The sequence below is a fragment of the Phyllostomus discolor genome, chromosome 3 (assembly GCF_004126475.2).
Source record: "Phyllostomus discolor isolate MPI-MPIP mPhyDis1 chromosome 3, mPhyDis1.pri.v3, whole genome shotgun sequence".
In the NCBI taxonomy this organism is placed as follows: domain Eukaryota; kingdom Metazoa; phylum Chordata; class Mammalia; order Chiroptera; family Phyllostomidae; genus Phyllostomus; species Phyllostomus discolor.
Genome location: NC_040905.2, coordinates 128,061,061 through 128,082,506, shown reverse-complemented (window position 1 = coordinate 128,082,506; position 21,446 = coordinate 128,061,061). Strand labels below are relative to the sequence as shown.

Here is a 21,446-nt window from a genome sequence, read left to right as displayed (position 1 = left end):
TACACCTCTCAGCTTCTACGGTTCTCACCCCTTCTCTGGGTCTGGCTGCCATCCTCCTGGGAGCTTCCCTGACCCCAGAGGGCTCTGTGTCCCCCTTGCTGTCCAGCTACCCCACCCCTGCCCCCAAACACTGCTGGAGACAGAGTTTGAGAGTCCACTCTTCCCCTTCCAAGCCTGCAAGAGGTTGATTCCCCCGCCCCCCGCCACAAAGCTTGGAAGTAAGGCGACTATCCCATCACATGGCTGAGCAGCTGTGGCAGACCTTCCTGTGCTGCACTTCAGTGGGCTATCACCTTCCCCACCTCTCCTACTGTGGGGGAGGCCTGCCCACTTCCTCTAGAAGACTGTTTGCTCTATCCTTCCCTGAAAAACAAAACAGCAACCCCAGCCACACCCCACACTGTGCAGCAACAGGCCCCTGTCCCTTCACAATGTCATATTGACCTTCCGGTGGGGGAGACAGCCTGAGCCCAGTTCTGGTGCCCCCATAGGCACAGCTTAAACATCACAGAAGGAAGACTGCGAAGGAAAAGCTTCCCACTGGCACATTAATCCTTGACATGCATACCACGTATTTTCTAAAGACACAAATGTGCTGACACATTTCAGAGAAGAAACAATGAAATGAAAGACAGTTTAAGAGTGCTGTGCTTTAGTAGATTAAGAAATGTAACAGGGCAGGCAGAGGGTAAGCTGGTAGACCTGCTTGTGCTGGCCAATGAGGGGCATCTCCACATCCTGGCTGGGGGATGCCATCAGCTGCCGGCGTGGGGGCGTGGAGGTTGAAGCCTTGTGCTTGTTGCGGCACATGCAGACCAGGAAGAAAAGGCAGGCGACGACCAGGGGTATGGCGATGCTCGGGACCAGGATGTACAGGATCCCCATCCTGCTGCCGTCCCTGGGACCTGCCAACAGCAAGGCTTCCTTGAGTCCTCAGAAAACTTCAGGTTCTCTACTGGCCCACTCCCACCTCCGGCTACACTATTTAAACACGCGTGAATGATCAGGTTGGTTGCACAAATGGACACAATTACATACCCAACCTAAAAAAAGGCAACGTACCAAAACAATGCACACCCTGGGTCAGCCTGTGTGACCCAGTCCAGAGTGGCCCCATGGAAAAAATAAAATACGGAGCACGGATGGACTCTGAGGCCTCCCAAAGCCCCAAGCAGCAGTGTGTTTCCCTCCTAACACCTGAACACCACTAGAAACACGTGCTCTGCCCAACTGCATCTTTATGAAATGTGACGAAACACGTCTGACCTTTGTCCTCAGTGAAGGAAACTCAGTACAGGGATTGGAAATGATCTAGTTCCCCATTCCGTATTTTAGGATTGTCCATATTTTTTGTAAATTTACATGTTCTTCTAAAGTACTGATTAAAAGCACATTTGATTTGAAAGTGCAGTGGCACTGGCGAGTCTCAGCTAGTACAGAGTGCAACAGGGCACAAGAATTCTGGAAGAGCCTCGGTGAGACAGATGGATGAACACTGTGAGGCTTCCAGGCAGACCTTCCATCCCAGTCCTTTGGGGCTGAGGGGCAGCCCTTTGTCTCCCATCCAGGACTTGGAGCCAAACAATAGGCCTCAGGTGGCAGTCTGACAACTGGAGCAGAGCTGGGGGCTCCCTCATAAGGAGGCAGAACCAGACCCCCAATAGGCCACTTTCCCACCCAACTCCTGTGAATAATCACATGGGACATGGGTGCCCCTATGACTAGTGGATAACAAGCTCTCCATATGAAAGCAAACAAGTGACTTCTATTCAGAAAAGATAATTCACCTGAAAATGAACAGTACTGCCTCCTCAGTATAAACACACACACACACACACACACACAAGCACACACCACTGTCCCAAATCCAGCCTGGCATCCCAGCATTCAAACTAAAATACAGTCACACCGCACACAAAACTCTCCTGGCACCACCTGGAGGAAGCCTCGGGAGGCAGTGGAGAGTCTGTCAACTTTCATTATCAGGGTTGGGAAGAATCCACACCTCTCAGGCCAAGATCAGAGGTGTGAGCGCTGTCCAAATACTTACCTCGTATATGACCATTTATTTTATCATTACCTTCTCAAAATCACAAACAGAACACATGCTTATTAACAACTGGAGTATTACAGAACAGTGAATATTCCTAACAGCTCATTTTGCTAAAGATTATTCCATTGTTAATAGGTTGCTGTTCACCTGATTTTTTATGTATTAGAGGGGGCCCCCAAAATACTGGAATTATGTTCTGGAGGGCTGGCCCCTTGTAGTACAGGCTTCCCTACTAGGTGAGTGTTCTGGGAACCCATCTGTAGCCATGTACCAGCTGGTACTGTCATGGAGGCTGTGTTCAGCTTCAGTAAAAGTTTTTTTAAGACACTTTCAACACATTTACCCATTTCATGATGGGGGATTTATCAGCATACCTGCCCACATGGCACTAAGTGTTTAGCAGTTTTGACCAAAAATGGCATGACCTCCATGTCCCACCCTCCCTATTCACCCCATCTTGCCCCAAGTGACTTTTTTTTGTTTCCCTGGATGAACAAAGTCCTCAAAGGGAAACATTTTGCCAATGTGAAGTAGGTGAAATAAAAAACAGCAGAAGCACAAAAGGCATCAAAATCGATGAGTTGAAAAACTGTGTTGAGCAGTGGAAAAAAATGTCTTGATAGGTATATTGCATCAAATGCAAAGTACTTTGAAGGTGACCTAACTTTAAACATGTAAGAATAAATATACAATTTTTATAAATAAATTCCGGGTTTTGGGGGTTTCTCCCTCATATACTTTAAGTTGAACATGAAATAACCAATATTCAACTATTTTGACTCATAGAAGCAGCAGTTTCTTATGGTTTTTTTGAAATAGAAGTTTGACTAGAATTCATTTTAAATAGAATCGTATCAGCCACATCTCCCTGCTCCTGGTTTTGTGGCAGAGTGATCCATCTCAGAGAACACATGTAGCACAGAGCTCTGAGTGTTCCTTGAGAGTGCCCACAATTCCATCCAACCCCCTACTGGTAAACAATCAGTCTGTTTCTTACTTAGCTATTAAAAGTGATTCTGCAATAAATGTCTTTGCATTTCCGCCCCCTAAGTACAAGTATTTCTGCAATATAAGATTCCTGCAATTGACAGGTCAAACATAAATTTTTTTCTTTGCTTTGATTTAGTTTTAGGTATAAAAGTAATAACTGCTCATTACCCTTATATTTTCATATTTCTGTAGGTCATGGGAAATCACTGCTAAAAGTCTGGTGTGTATTTTCCTCAAACTTCACCAGTGAAATGTAAGTGCTTATGTGCACACAGATACACACACAGCTTTTGCTCATTTTGCTTTTTTGTAAAAAGAAAGAAAAAAGAGAAGGGGAGAAAGGGAAGAAGAGAGGGAGGAAGAGAAGGAGAGAGAGAGAGAACACACAGATGTAACACAGACAATGTCCTACAACTTGCTTCTTTCCTTTAACAGGACATCATGAACATCCCTCCTTACATTCCATAGAGTAGCTATACTATAATCTAACTACTGACATTTCCCTCTTAACTCTTACTCCTGTGATGAACACAACTGTTGAAGATTGGTGTGTGTGCTGCTTGCTGAGTGAATGGAAGTGCAAGTCTGGGACTCAGAGAAGGAAATGAGCACAGGTTTGCATTCTCATTGCTGGCAGTGTGGAGGCACACCAGACCCACCCCACACCTGCTGCCAGGAAAGGTTTCCAGGTGAATGGTGACCCTTGATGTGCTTCACCTGTTACCTCTCTTTATCAGTCTTCTCCCAAGAATCTTCCACCAACCCTCTACCTAAGGTTCCAAAATGGAAGACTCAGAAGGCAGCCCAGTCTCAGGTACCCAGGCTAACTGGAGCGGGTGGGACATACATATTGGAATACAGGATAATAAAGGTTATAAAGCTTGCAATAATGACAAACTCTTCTCCTATTCATAATTTGACAGACAATTGCAGGGAAAATGGTGAAGAGATTTAAGTTTGGAAGCTGGAGAGGAGACAAAGGCAGGGCGCCCCAACTGCAGACGCAGCTGGGGCACTGCTGGTACTGTGATGGAGAAACCAGATGCAAAGTGAATCCAAGGACTACACACAGGACAAGGGCTGACAAGAAGGCCTCCAAATGCAAACAGAGTGAGGAAATTAGAGGTGATTTGCCCATGATTCCTTAGACTTTTCTATAATTTAAAACATCCTGTAATGACCAGATATTACTTTTATAATGAGCAACAGTTTTATTAAAACAAGTAATCATGGTAGTGGAATGGGGGTGGTGCCCAGTACCATCAGCCTCCCAGTTCCACGTGATACTCAACAGTCAATACTTTTTGAAAAATGAGACAGAAAATACTTACTACAAGAGGGTATGTCACACAGTTCCATGGGTACGTTTTTATTCTTTGTGAAGCACCAGGGGCCTTCCATCTGCCCCCCAGGGTTCCGACAGTAGGCATGCCCCCCTCCAAGCTCAGGGAAGTCTGCACTGGTCAGGCGGTGGCTGTGGGGGTGCTGCAGAGCCCACGGCTGGCACTGGTGCCCTGACTTGGTGGTGCTTGCTGTCCCTCTGTAATCTGTGCCCGAGCCATTGTAGCACTGATGGTCTGAGAGAGGAGATATGTTAGGAGGCTCGAATCAAAAGCAAGCAGCCCTTCCTGTGTAACTCTTCCAGAAAGGACAACAAACCAATTTGTCTGCATGTACTCAAACTCGAGTTTCCAAAAGACCAAAGGATTTCCCATAATTTCTAAGAAAAGCAGCATTTAAAAAAAATGGCAGTTAAGCCCCAAACTCACTAATTAAACTGGGGGTACATCAGGGACATATACAGGGAAGAAAACTTAACGGAAGTTATTCTATGACCCTGAAACCACCTTTGGGATCTACCAGGCATCCCCATTCCAGAATGAGGACCTCATGAACATCTGCTCTGGAAGCAAAACCAAACTGGGCAGGAGGGGAGAGAAGCTGCCAGGCCAGGCCCACACCTCAGACACCCCTGCTGCCTCAGTAGGGGTGAGCTGCCAGGCCAGGCCCACACCTCAGCCATGTGAGTCACTCCACCTCCTAAGAGGAGCCCCCCAGTACTCTCTGAGCCAGATCTGGGGTATGCATGTGTTGAATGGTTACAGAGTGCTTACTGTGTTTGGCCACTGTTCTAAGAACCGTCTAAATATTATTAACTTATTTAATCTTCATTCCCACTCCCAAGGTTAGCAGTCATCATTCCAATGGAACAAGAAGAAATGATACTTAAAAAATGACAAAGTCGCACAAGCAAGCCTTGCATCCAGGACTCAGGGAGCACAATGGGCAGGGACCAGGCTCCTAGGGCCCAGAGGAGCCCTGCCACACTCAGGAACCCCCTGGCCCAAGGAATGGATGCAGCCTCTGCCCTGGGTGCCCTGGAAGAGGGCTTGGGGACCTGACCTAGTAGTGAGGACAGGGGCTTGTTGATCACTGCGGGGTTTGGAAGCCCACCTGTTCCCCTGATGCCCCTTACTGTGTTTCGTGGCAGGCAGGCAACCAGGCAGACAAATGACTCCACCTTACAGAATGAAGTCTGAGGCTCAGAGAAGTGGAGTGACTTACTTGGGTCCCAAAGACAGGCAGGGGCCAGCTGGGTGTGGCCTGGTGCTGTGACTGATACCCCTGCTCTTAAGCCCTCCTGCCAATCCTACTGGAAGAGAGGCCCTGGGGGTAGGTGGGACTCACAGCTGCCCAGCCGCTCCGCAGGGATGCCAATGCGCATGCAGTTGGCAGCATCAGGGCTATCGGGCATGGGCAGCGCCTCGCACTTGGGCAGCTGTAGCCGCATGAGGATGAGTGGGTTGGAACGTGCGATGGTGTACTCCTGGCGGCACAGGTCACTCTCCAGCACCTCACATTCGTCACGGCACAGCTCTCGAGGCTTAGGCGCCCGGGATCGAGCATCACACAGCGGGAACACGAAGTGACAGAAGGACGGAATGGCAAACTGTGAGCACTGGTCTGACAGATGTGTGGACGTGCCGATCATGGTGAAGGCCGCTGTGGAGGCGTGAGACCTGTTAGGGGGATAGCCTCCACCCCGCCCACTGTGCCCCCACCCTGCCTGGCAGTGCCTCCAGCCCTCCACCCTTTCTTCACCCCCACCCCAGGGCCCCAGGAGGCACGTGAGCTGCCCTAATTTGAACCAGACATAGAAGGTAGGAGGCTTCACATCAAAAGGAAACAAAACAAAAAAGAAGGAAAACTAGGCCCAAGATATCATCCAGCTAGATGCTTCTTCTATGACAGGAAGAATCCCACTTCAGACCTAAAAGTTACCTCCTCAGGCCCTGCTAGGACTGGGGGCACTGCAAGCACAGGGCATAAGTGAAGTTTTGGGCGTGGCTTTAGAAAGAGAAGCTGGAGAAGAGGCACAAGGACCAGGCCTTGCTCTCCCGGACACTGCAAGGCCTGCAGGAGAGGTCACAGCAGCTTGGGGAGGCCTCAGCATGGTCAGAGGAGCCAGATGACAGGGAGTGGCAGAGGAAAGGAAGACAGAGAGAGTGGTAGGGTGCTGAACAGAGAGCTGAATACCAACTGCACAGCGGGGAGAGACTTGTGGTAAAGGAGACACAGAGATGTGGCCCTGGGGAGAAGCTCAGGAGGCTCCAAGCTGGGGTCCCTAGGTTTGGTTTTTAGGGGCAAGATCACAGGATGAGGTATGATGGGAATGAACCATCCCAGAGGAAGAACTTGACACCTGACGTGGAGAAATGAAGAGGGCAGGAGGGAAGGCTGTGGCAGTCGGACCTCAAAGGAAGTCACCAGCAAGAAGGCCCACCCCACTTTGACTTGTGAAAGACCTGCTTCTAAGGATTTGATCTTGGATGGCTAAAGAAAGAGTGGCCCCTTCCCCTACATGCCCTGCTGAGAGGCTGGAATTTCATATCTGGGATACCTCAGACACATTCACTTGTAGTGCTATGTCCTTCTTGGCCAGCAGGTGGTGCTGCCGGTGCCCTTTATCCCTAGGAGACCCACCAGGCACAAAGGCAGGCTCCAGGTTAGACAGCTGCATGGGAGCCCAGTTCCTCCCTGCCCAGCTATTTACTACAGGAAAGTCAGGGGAATGAAAGCCCACATGAAGCCTGTAAAATGGCAAGTAAGAAGAATGTCCCACAAGTGTGTGTGTAACAGCCGTGTTCACACACTTGCACCGAGCACCTTGTGCCCAGCACTCTGTGGTATGCGGGTCACACATCCTTTGTCCTCCAGGTCACTCCTAGCTAATATTAAAACTGGGGAACAGAGGTTGACCACAGAACCAGGTGTGAATCCAGCTGAATCTCATCCTTGTGGAGTTAGCAACCATGAGGATAGGAATGCTGGCCTTGAATTCCAAGCAGGGGAAGACTACAAAAGCCATTAGTCTTTCTTTTGGGGTAATCGATTAATCCAATGTCAGAGCTGACCCTTTTAGTATTTCTCCTCCTCTCCCCCTGACATTTCAACTGAGAGCTGATTTCTGAAAGTATGACTCTAGGTGCCAAGTCCATCCATGTCCTGACTTTCACCCACACCCTGCACATCACTCTGAAGGTTTCTTGGAGTTCATTCCCTAGGAAGTTCCCAGAGTCCTGGGAAGTAGTTCTGATGAGCAGGCTTCTGAACTGAACATCACAAGAAAGGCAGTCTAAATCACAGTCAGTCTAGAACACCTTCAAATTAATTTTCAAAGCAATCCAACCATATGGGAAAATATATTTGCCAATGATACCTCAGACAAGGGTTTGATCTCCAAAATATATAAAGAACTCACACAACTCCATACCAGGGAGACAAACAACCCAATTAAAAAATGGGCAAAGGACCTGAACAGAAACTTCTCCAAGGAGGACATATAGAGGGCCCAGAGACATATGAAAGGATACTCAGCATCACTAGCCATCACAGAGATGCAAATTAAAACCACAATGAAATACCACCTCACACTGGTCAGAATGGCCATAGCAACCAAATCAACAAACAACAAGTGCTGGAGAGGATGTAGGGAAAAGGGGAACCCTAGTGCACTATTGGTAGGAATGCAGACTGGTGCAGCCATTGTGGAAAACAGTATGGAATTTCCTCAGAAAACTAAAAATGGAACTGCCTTTTGAACTAGCAATTCCACTACTGGGATTATACCTAAGAACCCTGAAACACCAATCCAAAAGAACCTATGCACCCCAATGTTTATAGCAGCACAATTTACAATAGCCAAGTGCTGCAAACAGCCTAAGTGCCAACCAGTGAATGAGTGGATCAAAAACTGTGGTACATTTACACAATGGAATACTATGCAGAAGAAAGAAGGAGGTCCTACCCTTTTCGACAGCACAGATGGAACTGGAAAGCATTATGTTAAGTGAAATAAGCCAGGAGGAGAAAGGCAAATACCATATGATCTCACCTATATAGGAACCTAATAAACAAAACAAACAAATGAGCAAAATAGAGCTAAAAACATGGAAATCCAGAGCAAACTGACAGTGACCGGGGGGAGGGGGACAATGGGGGAAAGAAGGGGAAGGGTCAAGGAACACGTATAGAGGACCCATGGACAGGGACAACTGTTAGGGGGGACTGAATGTGGGAGAGGGGATGGGCGGGGCAGGGGAGAGCAATGGGGGGAAAATGGGGATAACTGTAATTCAACAACAATAAAAACAATTAAAAATAATAACATATAAAATAAAAACCAAAATCCACAAATTTAGAGAATCCTCATTCTAAACTTTTATCTAAAACTTTCTATAAAACCAGTCTGATCAGATATACAAGCTGCCCAATCCTTTACACAATTCCTGAAGAAATAACAGAGGGAAAATTGTGGGCCTTGAATTAGTGTTTGCCAACTAGTGGATTGTAAAATTAATTCTGCAGTTGTGGCTAGCATAATTGGAAAGATAATTCTAACAGAACAAAGAATGTCAGAGTGCATTGTTCACATAAAGGGTACAACCAACTTTTTAAAAAATAATATAAAACTAAAGAGAAAAATCCAAGTCTTATTAAGGGTAAATAGTGTTTCTTGTGATGCATTTCAATTCTGTGAAATACATGTATGCATACACTAAGTGACAATGTAAAGTATTTTGTGTTGTGCCCGGAAGGTTTTATGAATGGCATGAGAAGCTTTTCCAATGAGAGATAGCAACATTTTCCAAACATTCTCACCACTGGATCCAGATGGCACCTTCCAGGATTCGCCAGGTCCCACTACTGCCTTTCCATTTCTTACCAGATATTTGGCCCTGTCCTCAGGGGATTCTGGAACTGTACAGGCCAGACAGACCCTTCAATAATCATGACCTTAAACCCTACAGACTGAGTGTGAAAGGCAAGACCAGAGTTGACCTAAATGTATTGGGTTGGCCAAAAAGTTCATTTGTTGTTTTTTTTCTTCCCCATACGGTGGCTCTAGTAAGTGCTTAGTTGTCTTTAACGTCATCCAAAACACCTTTGCTAGATTAAATTGTGACAGCTGTGCTATCAGCATGCACTTTAAAGAAAACTTATCAATATAACCAAGACACTGAAATAGAGAATAGGCTGAGAGTGACTGGAAGGGAGAGGGGAGGGAATTTCAGGGGGAAAGGGGAAGGGTTTGCAGGAACAAGTATAAAGGACACATGGATAAAAACAAGGGTGGGGTGGAAACAGGAGGGAGGCGGGGAGGGCTGTGGGGGCTGGGATGGGGGTAAAAGGCAGAAAACTGTACTTAAACAACAACTAAAAAATATATATATAAAACCAACCAACCGACCAATAAATAAATAAATAAATACATAAATAAATAAAAAACTGGCAAATTTTTGTGTAGTCATTTTAGTATTGAAGATGGAAGAAAATTTGTACAGTGTAAGGAGAAGGTGCTGTGACTGACCAAACATGTCAGAAGTGGTTTGTGATGTTTCTTGGCACTATTAACATTTTGGCCAAATAATTTTTTGCTGGGGACTATCTTATGCACTGAAAGATATTTAGCAGCACCCCTGGCCTCTATCCATTAGAAGTCAATAGCAGGAGATAGCAACATACTGAAAATATCAAAATCAATAAAGTTATTGGTGAAAATAAAAAAATGTGTCTTTTATTTTAGGGGAAAAAAAAACACAGACTTTTTGGCCAACCTAACAGGACACCTCAAAGACACGCACGTGAGTTTCTGCTTGGGGGTGTCAGGCCTGCCCCTTATCAGGGCAAACCTCATCAGACTCTACTAGGCAACCCAGCATCAGAGGTTGACCAGTGATTCTTGTGGACAGGTGAGGTCAAAAACTACTCTGTAGAGTCCCAGCCAATGTGGCTCAGTTGGTTGGAGCACTGCCTCCCATAACCAAAAGGTTGTGGGTTCAATTCCCAGTCAAGGCACATGCCTGGGTACAGGTTTGATTCCTGGTCTGAGTACATATGGGAGGCAGCCAATTGATGTTTGTCTCTCACATTAATGTTTTTCTCTTTCTCTTCCTCTCTTTCTAGAAGCAATGAAAAAAAAAAAACATCCTCAGGTGAGGATATTAAAAAAAACCTACTGTGTAGCGAACCCAGTTAAACTGATACACCTGCCTTCTTCACAAGATTTTCCTGGGTGCTTATAGCATCTGGAACAAGAAATGTGTGTGCCTTCGTGGGGAGAAAAGAGACAGGAGGAAGAGGGCTTTGCAGAGCTCATTTAATTCACATCCTCAGTTCTCAAGGGATTCCCCCAGGAAGACCTTTACATCAATATGTAAAAGTCAGTGCATTGAAGGCTAACATCCAACCAGAGATGAAGAATGAGCTGCTTCATTCCTGAAAGATTTGCTTCATCTCTCTAATGCTTCAAAGTGTCTTCTGGGAGCTGAGGGCTGGTACAGGTCTGAGCTCATGGCAGTGTCCCCGTGCATGACCTGCAACCTCTCCCAAACAACTGAGATCAGGCCCATGTACCTTTTAACCAGCACAACTCCAAGAGGGTGCAGAGTCACAAAAGGCAGAATAAAAAAGTCAAGTGCAGTAAGTGTCTCGGGGCTGGGCTGCCTGCACCAGGGTGGCCAGCCCTGGGACGGAAGACCCTGGTTGAGGCAGTGAGGACAAGACAACTCAGGGCTTCGTACCTGCACAGTTGGCCTCATTCAGTGTGTCAGAAGTACGGTTATTTCTAACAACCCATACTTGCTAATTTAAACATATAAATGGGAGGAATATTTTAAGGTAAAGCATGGTAGCCACTGCAACTGCTTCTAAAAAAAGATCTCTTTCTATTGCAGGAGACATGGAGCAGCAACCCACTGTCCAAGGTAGGACCTGAAAAAACGCACAAGTGGACTGTTGGAGTGGTGAGAGGTGGCCACACCTGTAGCTGTCTCCCGAGGAAAGCCCATGCTCCTACCTGTAATTCGGTTCTCGATCTCTCCCTGCATCTGGAGGGAGTCCACATAGATGGTCCGGTTCCCAATGAAGCGAGCGCAAGCAATTCCCCGGTAAGGCTGGCAGAACCCATCCTCATGGTCGTCGTCTCTGGGGAAACACAGTCTGTAAGCTCAGTGGAAGGAGTAGAGTTCCCCAGTAAATTTTTCTTTTTAGATCTGGCATCTTACGATCTAGCTATCTTCTTCCTCAGAGGTATTTGCCCAAACGAATGGAGATCTTAAGTCCACACAAAATCCTTCAGAGATGTTTGTAGCAGTTTTACCCATAATTGCTAACACTTGGAAGCAGCCAAGATGCCCAGTGCTCAGCAAAAACGCCTTTCAAATGAAAGGGTCTATTAACCAAAAAGACATAAACATGAATGCAACTAATACCAGAGCTAATATGGGAACGAGAATTGACAGAACCAAAGGACAACTCAGACAAACCCGCAATTATAATTGGCAATTCTAACACCGGTCTCTCGGCAATGAGAACTAATAAAAAAAAGTAGTGATGAAACAGCAGTGGAAAGAGTAACTACCCCCTTGACCTAGTAGCCTTTGCAGAGCACCCCCAACAAGCAGCACACACATGTCCGCACTCAGGGCATGCTCCTCGAGAAAGACTGTATGCTCACCACAAAGTAACTCGCAGTAAGTTTAAAATAATTGAAACCATATATCTCTGATCGCACAGAAGTAAATCAGAAATCAGTAATGAAAGATATTTAGAAACTCTTCAAATATTTGGAAATTAAATAGCACACTTCCAGATAAACTTTGGGCTTAAAAAAAGAAAATGCAAGGAAAATTAAACAGAATTTTAAATAAAATGTGAAAACATAAACTACAAAAAATAAAAATAAGGTAGCTGTAAATACTTAGATAAGGTTTTACACCTTAAGAAGTTAGAAAAAGAATGACAAATTAAAACTGAGGTAATTAGAAGAAAACATTACTGACAAGAGCAGAAATCAGTAAAATAGAAGATAACAGAAAAATCAATAAGGCAAAAAGTTGGTTCTTAAAAAAGTTAATAAGTTGCTAATGCCTGGAAAAACTGATCAAGAAAAAAAAGAAAATACACATCACTAATGCCAGGAAAGAACAAGGGGGCATCACCAAAGACATTAACAAATATTAAGATAATAAGAAACATTATGAACAAATATATAAACATAGATCCAACAACTTAAAAACATGACAGATTTCTTGAAAAACACAAACATCAAAATCACTGCCAATACAAATTGAAACTCAGTATAGACCCAAATCTCATACATGAAAGCTGTAATCACAAACCTTTCCATGATTAAAACTCTAGGTCCAAATAATGGAAACTGTTGAGTTCTGTTAGACATTTAAGCAATAAACATTAGTAATTTTACACAAACTCCTTTAGAAAATAGAGTACAGGACACCTTCTAATTTATTTTATGAGGCAAATATAACCTTAATAAAAAAATACCTGACAAGAATATCCTAAAACATTACAGACCAATATGTCTCTTAATCAAACAGCAACATGCTCCACAAAACACAGCCAACTGGGCTCAGCAAAGTAAAAAGACATTATAGAAATGGGTAATGGGCCAACTGGGTTAACCCAGGAGTCCGAAGTTACTTTAACATTTAAAAACCAACCACTGAAAACACAGAGACATAGACCCATGTTATTTTCTCAGTTGAGACTAAAGCAACATGGTGAAGACTCTGTGCTGAGGGGAGAGGGGTCTGAACAGCACAAGTGGGACAACTAAAGAAACCGGAGGACAAATGGCAATTCAAGGACACATGCCCTACATTTGAAGGTGCAGTTCTGTAAGGAAATATCATTGAACACACACTTGAGTACTAAGCAACAAAGAAGTATAATGAATGCAACATACTCTGGGATGATGCAGAAACAATAGTAATTGCAAATATACACTGAGGAAATAATAAATCGAATATGCCAAAATGATGACAATTGGTAAATCTGGGTAAAGAGCATATGGGCTATTTATTACTATTTTTGTAACTTTTTAGTAGGTTTGGAGTTCTTTCAAAATCAGAAGTTAAAAAACAGCCCAGTAGACCCTTTTGCAGAAATCGACAAACTAATTCTAGAATTTACATGCACATGCAAAGGTACTGGAATAGCCAAAGTAATCATGAAGAACAAGAATGAAGGAGGATTTCTGCCACCTGCTTGTATGACTGACTATAAGGTTACAATTGTCCAGACAATGTGGAATTGGGGTATGAGAGTACATCAATAGAACATGGTAGAAAATTCCAAAACAGACCCACACATATGGTCAACTGATTTTCGATACAGGCTCTAAGGCATTCAAGGAGGCCAGGACCTCTTCCCAAAAATGGTGCTTGAGCCTTGACCGAGTGTCTCAGTTGGTTGAAGCACCACCTCATATACCAAAAGGTTAAGGGTTCAATTCTACATCAGGGCACATATCTAGGTTGCAGGTTTGATTCCTAGTTGGGGCACATAAGGGAGGCAACTGATCAATGTTTCTCTCTCCCATTAATGTCTGTCTGTGTGTCGGTCCATCTGTCTCTCCCTCCCTGTCTCTCTAAAATCAATAAACATATCCTCAGGCAAGAACCGGAAAAAAATGGTGCTTAAATTGAATATTTGTATGGAATAAAATGAACTTCAACACATAACTTTGCAAAGCAGTGCAAAAAAACTGCTTTTAAGATGGATCACGGACCTAAATATAAACACTAAAATTGTAACATTTTAGGAGGAAACACAGAAGGATATCTTTACAGTACTGAGATAGACAAAGGCAAAAATTTCTTAGACATGACACATAAAAGAATGACAAGTTAGACTTCTATCAAAACTAGGTTTTCCTGATCATTAAGACAGCATTAAGAAAATAAAAAGGCATGCCCTGGCTGATGTAGCTCAGTTGATTGAGTGCCAGCCCGTGAACCAAAGGGTCGCTGGTTCGATTCCCAGTCAGGGCACAATGCCTGGGTTGCAGGCCAGGTCCCCAGTAGGGGCACTCAAGAGGCAACCACACATTGATATTTCTCTCCCTTTCTTTCTCCCTCCCTTCCCTTCTCTAAAAATAAATAAATAATCTTAAAAAAAAGAAAAAGGCAAACCACAGGCTTGGAGAGAACATTTTATATATCTGACAAAGGAATTGTAATCCGAATATACAGTATTGTATTCATAATACACAAATCCCAGAGTGCAATAAGAAGACAAACAATACACTAAAACTGGACAAAAGGTCTAAAAATACTTCACAAAAGTGTAGGTTGAAAAGATGGTTCCATTTTTAATGATGGTGGAAATGTACACTAAACCACTGTGCATCATCACAACACAAGGCACTGGAATAGCTAACATTATGTGACATAAATGGCTAACATTAAATGACTGACAACATCAAATGTTGGTAAGAGAGTGAGGTAACTGGGACTCTCAGACATTGTTGGTGGCAGTGTGAATTGGAGACACGACTTTGGCAATTTCTTGTACTTTACATATACATTTGCCTACTGACTCAGCAATCCCACACCTAGAATTTATTCTAGAGAAATGAAAGCATGTTCACCAAAATACCTGAACACAAATGTTCTTAACAGTTTTACTTATAATTGCTCCGAACTAGGAATCCAAATGTCCATCAACAGGTGCATAAACATATAGTAGTACCTTCATACAGCAGAATGTCATCAATAAAAAGGAATAAACCACACAAAGAATCTTTCAAATATCACGCTTTGTGAAAGAAGCCCCCTAAGTGCATATAAACAGTACAAGGAATTTTAGTTTTTGTCTGTTTCATTCGCTGCTGTGTCCTCAACACCCTGAACAGGGACTGCAGGGACTGGCCCTCAATTTAAATTTGTTGAATGAATGATTTCCTTCAAAATCAAATACCATACTTTATATTAATTTCTCTCTGCTTCCACAATGAAATGCTCCTAGCATCCAATTATACTGATGTTGGGTTAAATGTGGCAAAAAGTTCACCTGGTCCAACTGAATACACCCAACACCACTCATGTGGAAAAAACCCAGTCAGCTGAAACTTTTAGAAACATTGGCTTTTGCTGTGGCCATCTCTAAGGCCAGGATTGCATGAGGCACCAGAGGTAGAGATGTACTGATTCTGACATGACCACTCCACTGGGAAATTATGCTATTCTCCTCCACCATGCTTAGGGTGCTGGTCCCCTACTCGGTAAACTTTGGAAGACTGGTATTTCCTTGGGTGACTTTGGAGATCAGTGTATAAAAAGCTCTCACGCATGAATAGGGCATAATAGTTAATACATGGGCTCAGGTGAATGCAAAAAGCTAAGCGGGGGCATTAAATGTGTCACTACGTGGTCTAAATTAAGGAGACTGTGCATTCTCTGTTTACTCTACAATGCTTGCCTACTTAGTCACTTATCGGCTGTATCACATAACCTTACAATGATTAAGATTCTATCTTTTATTCAGGTTCTGTATTATAGTATTAAAAAAAAGTTGTTACATTTTCCAGAAAGTAAAATTTACCAAAATAAGAAATCATAGAGAAAAAAGTTAGGTCTTCTTCTCACCTCCTTCCAACTCAATTTGATGAAGTTGGTGGCTTAAGGGCTTTAACATCAAGTTAGTTTACTTACCAATAGTAAGGCAGCCTGGTTTCTTCTGAGTTATTTTTATTTACTGGCTTGTCAGTTGGCAGTTTCAGGTTTTTGTTTTTGTTTTTTTAATAGCACTGTTTTCCTGTAATTAGGATAAAGTATGAACTAGATTTATGACAAACTCCCCCAAAACAGCCATGGAAGGAGTGTGAAGTAGAAGCTGGTTAAGTTGTTTAGACATGCAAAGTCTTTGAGTCATCACCTAGAGACACCATTCTGCAGCTGCTTTTGGGGGCCTGGAGGTGATATACATCAGACCTAGAAATGGGATTCTAGGTCATGACCACTCGGGGGGAGAATGGCTGAAGCCTTGGAATTACTACCATCTGTGAAGTAAAAAAATAAGAGGGCTCAGGACCCAGGCCCAAGGAAGGTGATTTCCCAGAAGCCAACAGTTCCCATAACTTTTAACTGTCCAAAAGTACAATACCCTTCCTTTAAGTAGCTGTTTACTGAAACACATTATGTGTGTATGCACTGTGGGCCATGAGGTTGGACCAGGACAGCACTGCAGGCAACAAGGAAGTCTGATGCTCGAGCTTGAGGGAATGCACCCCGCTGTGCACCAACTGCCCCACCCCATCACCCATCTCCACACCAGCAGGCTACCCCACCAGTGTATGTAGGCGTCTATAATCATAAGAATGAACCACTTTTTAGAAGACCAGATAAAAATGAAACTCACTATGAAATATGAGATGCATAGCCTCACATTAATCCCCTCACGTTACTGAAACACTACCTAAGTAAGCTATAATAACCTTGTCATTGAACCTACATTTGTGAGAAAGCAGCCTATTCTCAAAGCTTTTATTCTCCACATACAAACCCTCCTTACTTCACTCCCGTAAATGGGGAAAGAAAATCTATTGTAAAATGGTAGTAACTCCTTTAACCTTTGAGGATTTCCATTCCCCACCACCCTCAATGCAAAGGCAAACTGATGTGCAACACACTGCCAGCGTCTACATGTGTGGACATGTGAGGCAGCACTGGGAAGTAGGGCGATGAGCCTGGAGGGGGTGAGTCACCATGACCTCTCCTGTTCCAGTTTCAGAACCAACAGCAGCATGTCCTGAAATTGAGTTACAGGACACAGGATCAACCAAAGCTATGCTATCATTCACAGTACACCTCTCCATTTGCAGGTACAAGGATTCACCACTAGACCAACAACAAAAGACCTTTAACTACTGTGCCCAAGAGCAGTTACAGCCTAGGTTAAGCTGCTGATATTCCAGTGACAAAAATGTGTAACTTGTGAACGATTTTGTTTTAAGCTGATTGATTTTCCCTTTCTGTCTTTGTTTTGCATAACTTCCAGAGACATCATAAAGGAGGTGGTTAGTCCACTGAAACACAATCACAGCCAAAAGAGAAAAAAATCAGGGCATCAGAAAGACAACTGCTAATGGGCTGGTGCCTCGGGCTACGAGGCGTTGGGCAAAAAGTCACGTGCCAGTGCAGAGTTAGCAGGTCAGTGCGGTCACAGAACAGCTCACCTGACCTAGTGCAGTCAGTCTAGAATGGTGAAGTGATTCAACGGGAAGTCTTTTATGTAACATAATAGTGATATGTCCAAAGGAGAAAAACTACATTATCACCCTGGATCTGAAAAACGGCAAAAATTGAACTTCTGTGCAATTCCAATGAAAATACAAACTGATAAAACTCACATGAAAGAGTAAAAGACAATGGTCAAGATAATTAGAAAAATGATACAGTAACAAGGTAGATGTACTAGTCAGGTCAGGCTGTCCTAACAAGTAGCAGACATGGGGTGACTTAAACAACAGACATTGATTTCTCACAGTTCTGGAGGCTGAGAAGTTCAGTGTCAAAGTGCTGGCCTATTCAGTTCCTTGATCTCAGGTGGCCACCTTCTTGCTGTGTCCTGACTTGGCAGAGAGGTCTCTGAGGTTCCTTCCCCTAATTATAAGGACACCAGTCCTGTCAGATCAGGGACCCACCTTCATGACCTACCTCATTTAACCTAATTACCTCCTTAAAGGACCTATCTCTAATACAGTCCCATGGAAGGCAGGCAGCGGAAGTTATGGCTTCAGAATATGTATCTGGGGTAGCAACAATTCAGTCCATAGTAGTAGGTAAGGCTGCTTGTGTATACAGGGTGTTGCAAAAGTCAGCTTACACTTGTGAGTATACAAAACAGTTTATTCTTGTTATTATTTATTAATTATTATAGTATCTCCCATATGAACAACTAAGCCTACTTTTGCCCCAACCTATAGATAGCAAGATGTATTATAAAGCCATACTGTTAGAGTATTGTGTTGTTATTCTAGGTACAGAAGCTACTGGATGAAAATAGAGAGCCTAGAAGCAGATCTACATGTACAGAAATTTCGCATGACAGAGGTCACAGTGAATTTATTGATTACAGATGGCGGTATTCAGTAGGTAGTGGACAAGACACTAGGCCAGTGATTTTCAACTGGTGCACTGCCAGCACTTTTTAAGGGGATGGGAGTAAAGCAGAGGGGGCACCGTGGCCTAGGTGGGAGCTCAGTGCTGGCCTGCAAGAAGCTGGTGCTGGGCCCAGTGGCTGCACTGCTTCAGTGATGCCTGGGGAGGGCTGTGTGAGGGTCTGGAGCATAGACAGGACCACAGAGAGGCAGGGCAGCTGCTGTAGATCATGGTGTTAGGGGGCATGGGGTGAGGCAAGAGACACTGCTACAGGTAATCACCAAGGATACCTACCCCCAGAGTTATGTCCCTACCATCCAACCTCTGGCATATCTTGATTCAGATGCTGTGCTCATCTGCTTCCACATTAGCTGACCAGAAACACTGAACAGTGCCCTCAAGAAGTGGCATGGGAAGACTTAGGAGTCTTGCCTCGATGCCAAGGTTGTGCTGGTTGGCTACAAACTGGGCATGTGGACCAACCTGGTCACACTGAGGGAGCTATCCAAGCAGTAGCTTATTCCTGTTACATATGAGCAGGGTACTTTACTGGCCAAGCAGGTAGGGGTCATGTCCCTCATGGAGCGCTCCTCCTGGTTCTGAGTACAGCCTCAGGGACGTCTTTGCCGTGGCCACTGACAGCTGTGTTGTATTGACTCACACAGGGACTGCAGTGATTCACTCAGCAGGCAGGATGGCCAGACTGGGAGAACAAGGACGAAATACACAAGGATGGAGCCAAGAGGTGCAACCTCATGTGAGGAGCCGGGGAAGGGCAGAGGGTCAGGAGGAGTGGTGATGGGCACAACTGTTCCCCTGCCTGCATGCTGCCTTCCTGTCCTCTTGACACTAGCTGGGACTTTAGGACAGGCTGAGTGAACCGTTCTCCTAGGCAAGGGACCTGGAGTCAGGGGATGACACATTCCCCACATCTTCATTCCCCTCCTCTCCACAGAAGCTGAGGGAACTAGAAGGGCAGACATCTGGGCCAGGAGCTGGGATAGGGCTGGGGTGGAGGAGCTGGCATCAAGAAGTGACCTTGGTTGAGCCTCAGTATATAAAAGGGTGCCTTCCCTCCCTACCCCCAGCCCCCATATCCTGGTCCTGGCTTCCATCCCTAAGGAAAGTGTCCATTCCATCACCTTTCCTCTTCCTCTCCCCCTCCTCTCACTTTTACAATGGTTCTCACTCACCCTAACAACCTCCAGGCAAGGAGCACTAAATTAAAAAGCAGTTTGAGAAGCCCCTCCCCCCACATGCCCACCAGTCCTAACTCCTCCCTCTCTTCCTCTAACAGTTCCCATATAAAGATTATGTCCTTGGGGGGAAAGTTTTTTTAAAAACATGCAATATCTGCTCTGGCTGGTGTGGCTCGGCAGGCACAGTTGAGCATGGGCTGCAAACCAAAGGGTCACTGGTTTGATTCCCAGTCAGGGCACATGCCTGGGTTGCAGGCCAGGTCCCCAGTAGGGGGCGTGTGAGAGGCAACCACACATTGATGTTTCTCTCCCTCTCTCCCTCACTTCCCCTGTCTCTAAAAATAAATAAATAAATAGCATCTTTAAAAAAACATGCAATATCTGACTATTTAGCCAGAGGCATGACCTCTTTTCCCTTAGATGGTCAAAAAAATGACAACAGCCAACACAACAATAGCCGTTCAGTGTGAATGAATCAAAATTGTACCTTTTTTGTGTCAAACTGGTAAAAACTGTAATATATTTTTTGGTATGCTGCAGAATGTCAGTAATTAGTTTATATGTGCATGAGATGAAAAAGGTTGAAAATCACTTCACTAGGCCATTGATATGGAAACATATTACAGAACCTCAGCTCCAGATGGAGTAAAAACTATATAAAAAGGATATATAAAATATATTTTAAAACTTTTACAAATCGGTAAGGGGAAGACAAACATCTTAATGAAATGTGAACAAAATATAGCCCATTCTGGTTATCGGTAGTAGTTCTTTTCTATAAAGTCACTGTAAACACTGAATTAGCAAATACTAAGCCATTGTTCCTTGTGGAAAAACATTTTACTGTACGTGTTCATCACATTTTCATTAATCAATCAATATATCACCTTATTTCACATGGGTTTCTGTTCCTGTTTGACTAACACCAAGCTCAGGGGCAAAGCCCACCTAACTCATGTTTCCTCCAGGAGACACACCCCAGCTTCCTCACTAAGGATCGCCAGACAGCACTGCCGCACCATTCCTGTGCCATTTCAACAGTAAATTCACCAACAAAAAGCATAAAGTGTAAACAGACCTCAAAAAGGACACCTGTTGGCAGTAGGAGGGCTCAAACAAGAAAGCACACCTCAGCTGGGACCATGTGCCTTGGGTGACTGCTCTACACATGTCCACAAGAGACTGTGAAAACACCCTGAGTATTAATTTTGGGCTTACAAAGAAATTTCAGTGAGGAACAGAATTTGCAGGTATAAAATCCTCAAACAAGGACGATAAACTGTATATGAACAGGTAATTCGATGGTTATTAAACCAACAAAAAGTATGTTCAACTTATATTCAAAATATGTTCGCTATTTACTAGTCAAATCAAATGCAAATTACTATAGATTACTATTGATATAGTTTGAAGTTCTGATAATGCCACGTGTTGGAAAACCTGGGGAAAGGAGAATTTATGCCCTGCTAGGGGCACTATGGGTTCCTTGGCCACTTGGGGGGGGCAACCTGATGGAGGTGGAAGGTGTGCCTGCAATTCCAGGTCCAGGTCTCTACTGCCACAGAGGGCTCTCGGCCACAGGGACAAGGAGACAGGGACAGATGTTCACACAAGACTGCCTGTGTCACAGAAGATAACTGTCCTTCACTCTGCAGGCACATGGATGATTAAAGTGAGACTGACTCCTGCAATAGAATGCTGTATGTTTGTTAAAATGAACATAACCTACATGTATTT

At 44.3% G+C, this 21,446-nt stretch overlaps 1 protein-coding gene across 1 annotated transcript in view; it reads right to left on the bottom strand.

The window, feature by feature from the left end:
• The window catches only part of ROR2 (receptor tyrosine kinase like orphan receptor 2), a 207,385-nt gene that overhangs the window by 3,172 nt on the left and 182,767 nt on the right, over positions 1-21,446 (bottom strand). Inside the window, exons 5-8 of the mRNA XM_028531459.2 lie at positions 11,403-11,530; positions 5,732-6,046; positions 4,375-4,620; positions 703-905 (exon numbers count right to left, since the gene is read on the bottom strand). Of these exons, the coding sequence (XP_028387260.2) occupies positions 703-905; positions 4,375-4,620; positions 5,732-6,046; positions 11,403-11,530 (892 nt within the window). The remainder of the gene's footprint in view (positions 1-702; positions 906-4,374; positions 4,621-5,731; positions 6,047-11,402; positions 11,531-21,446) is intronic.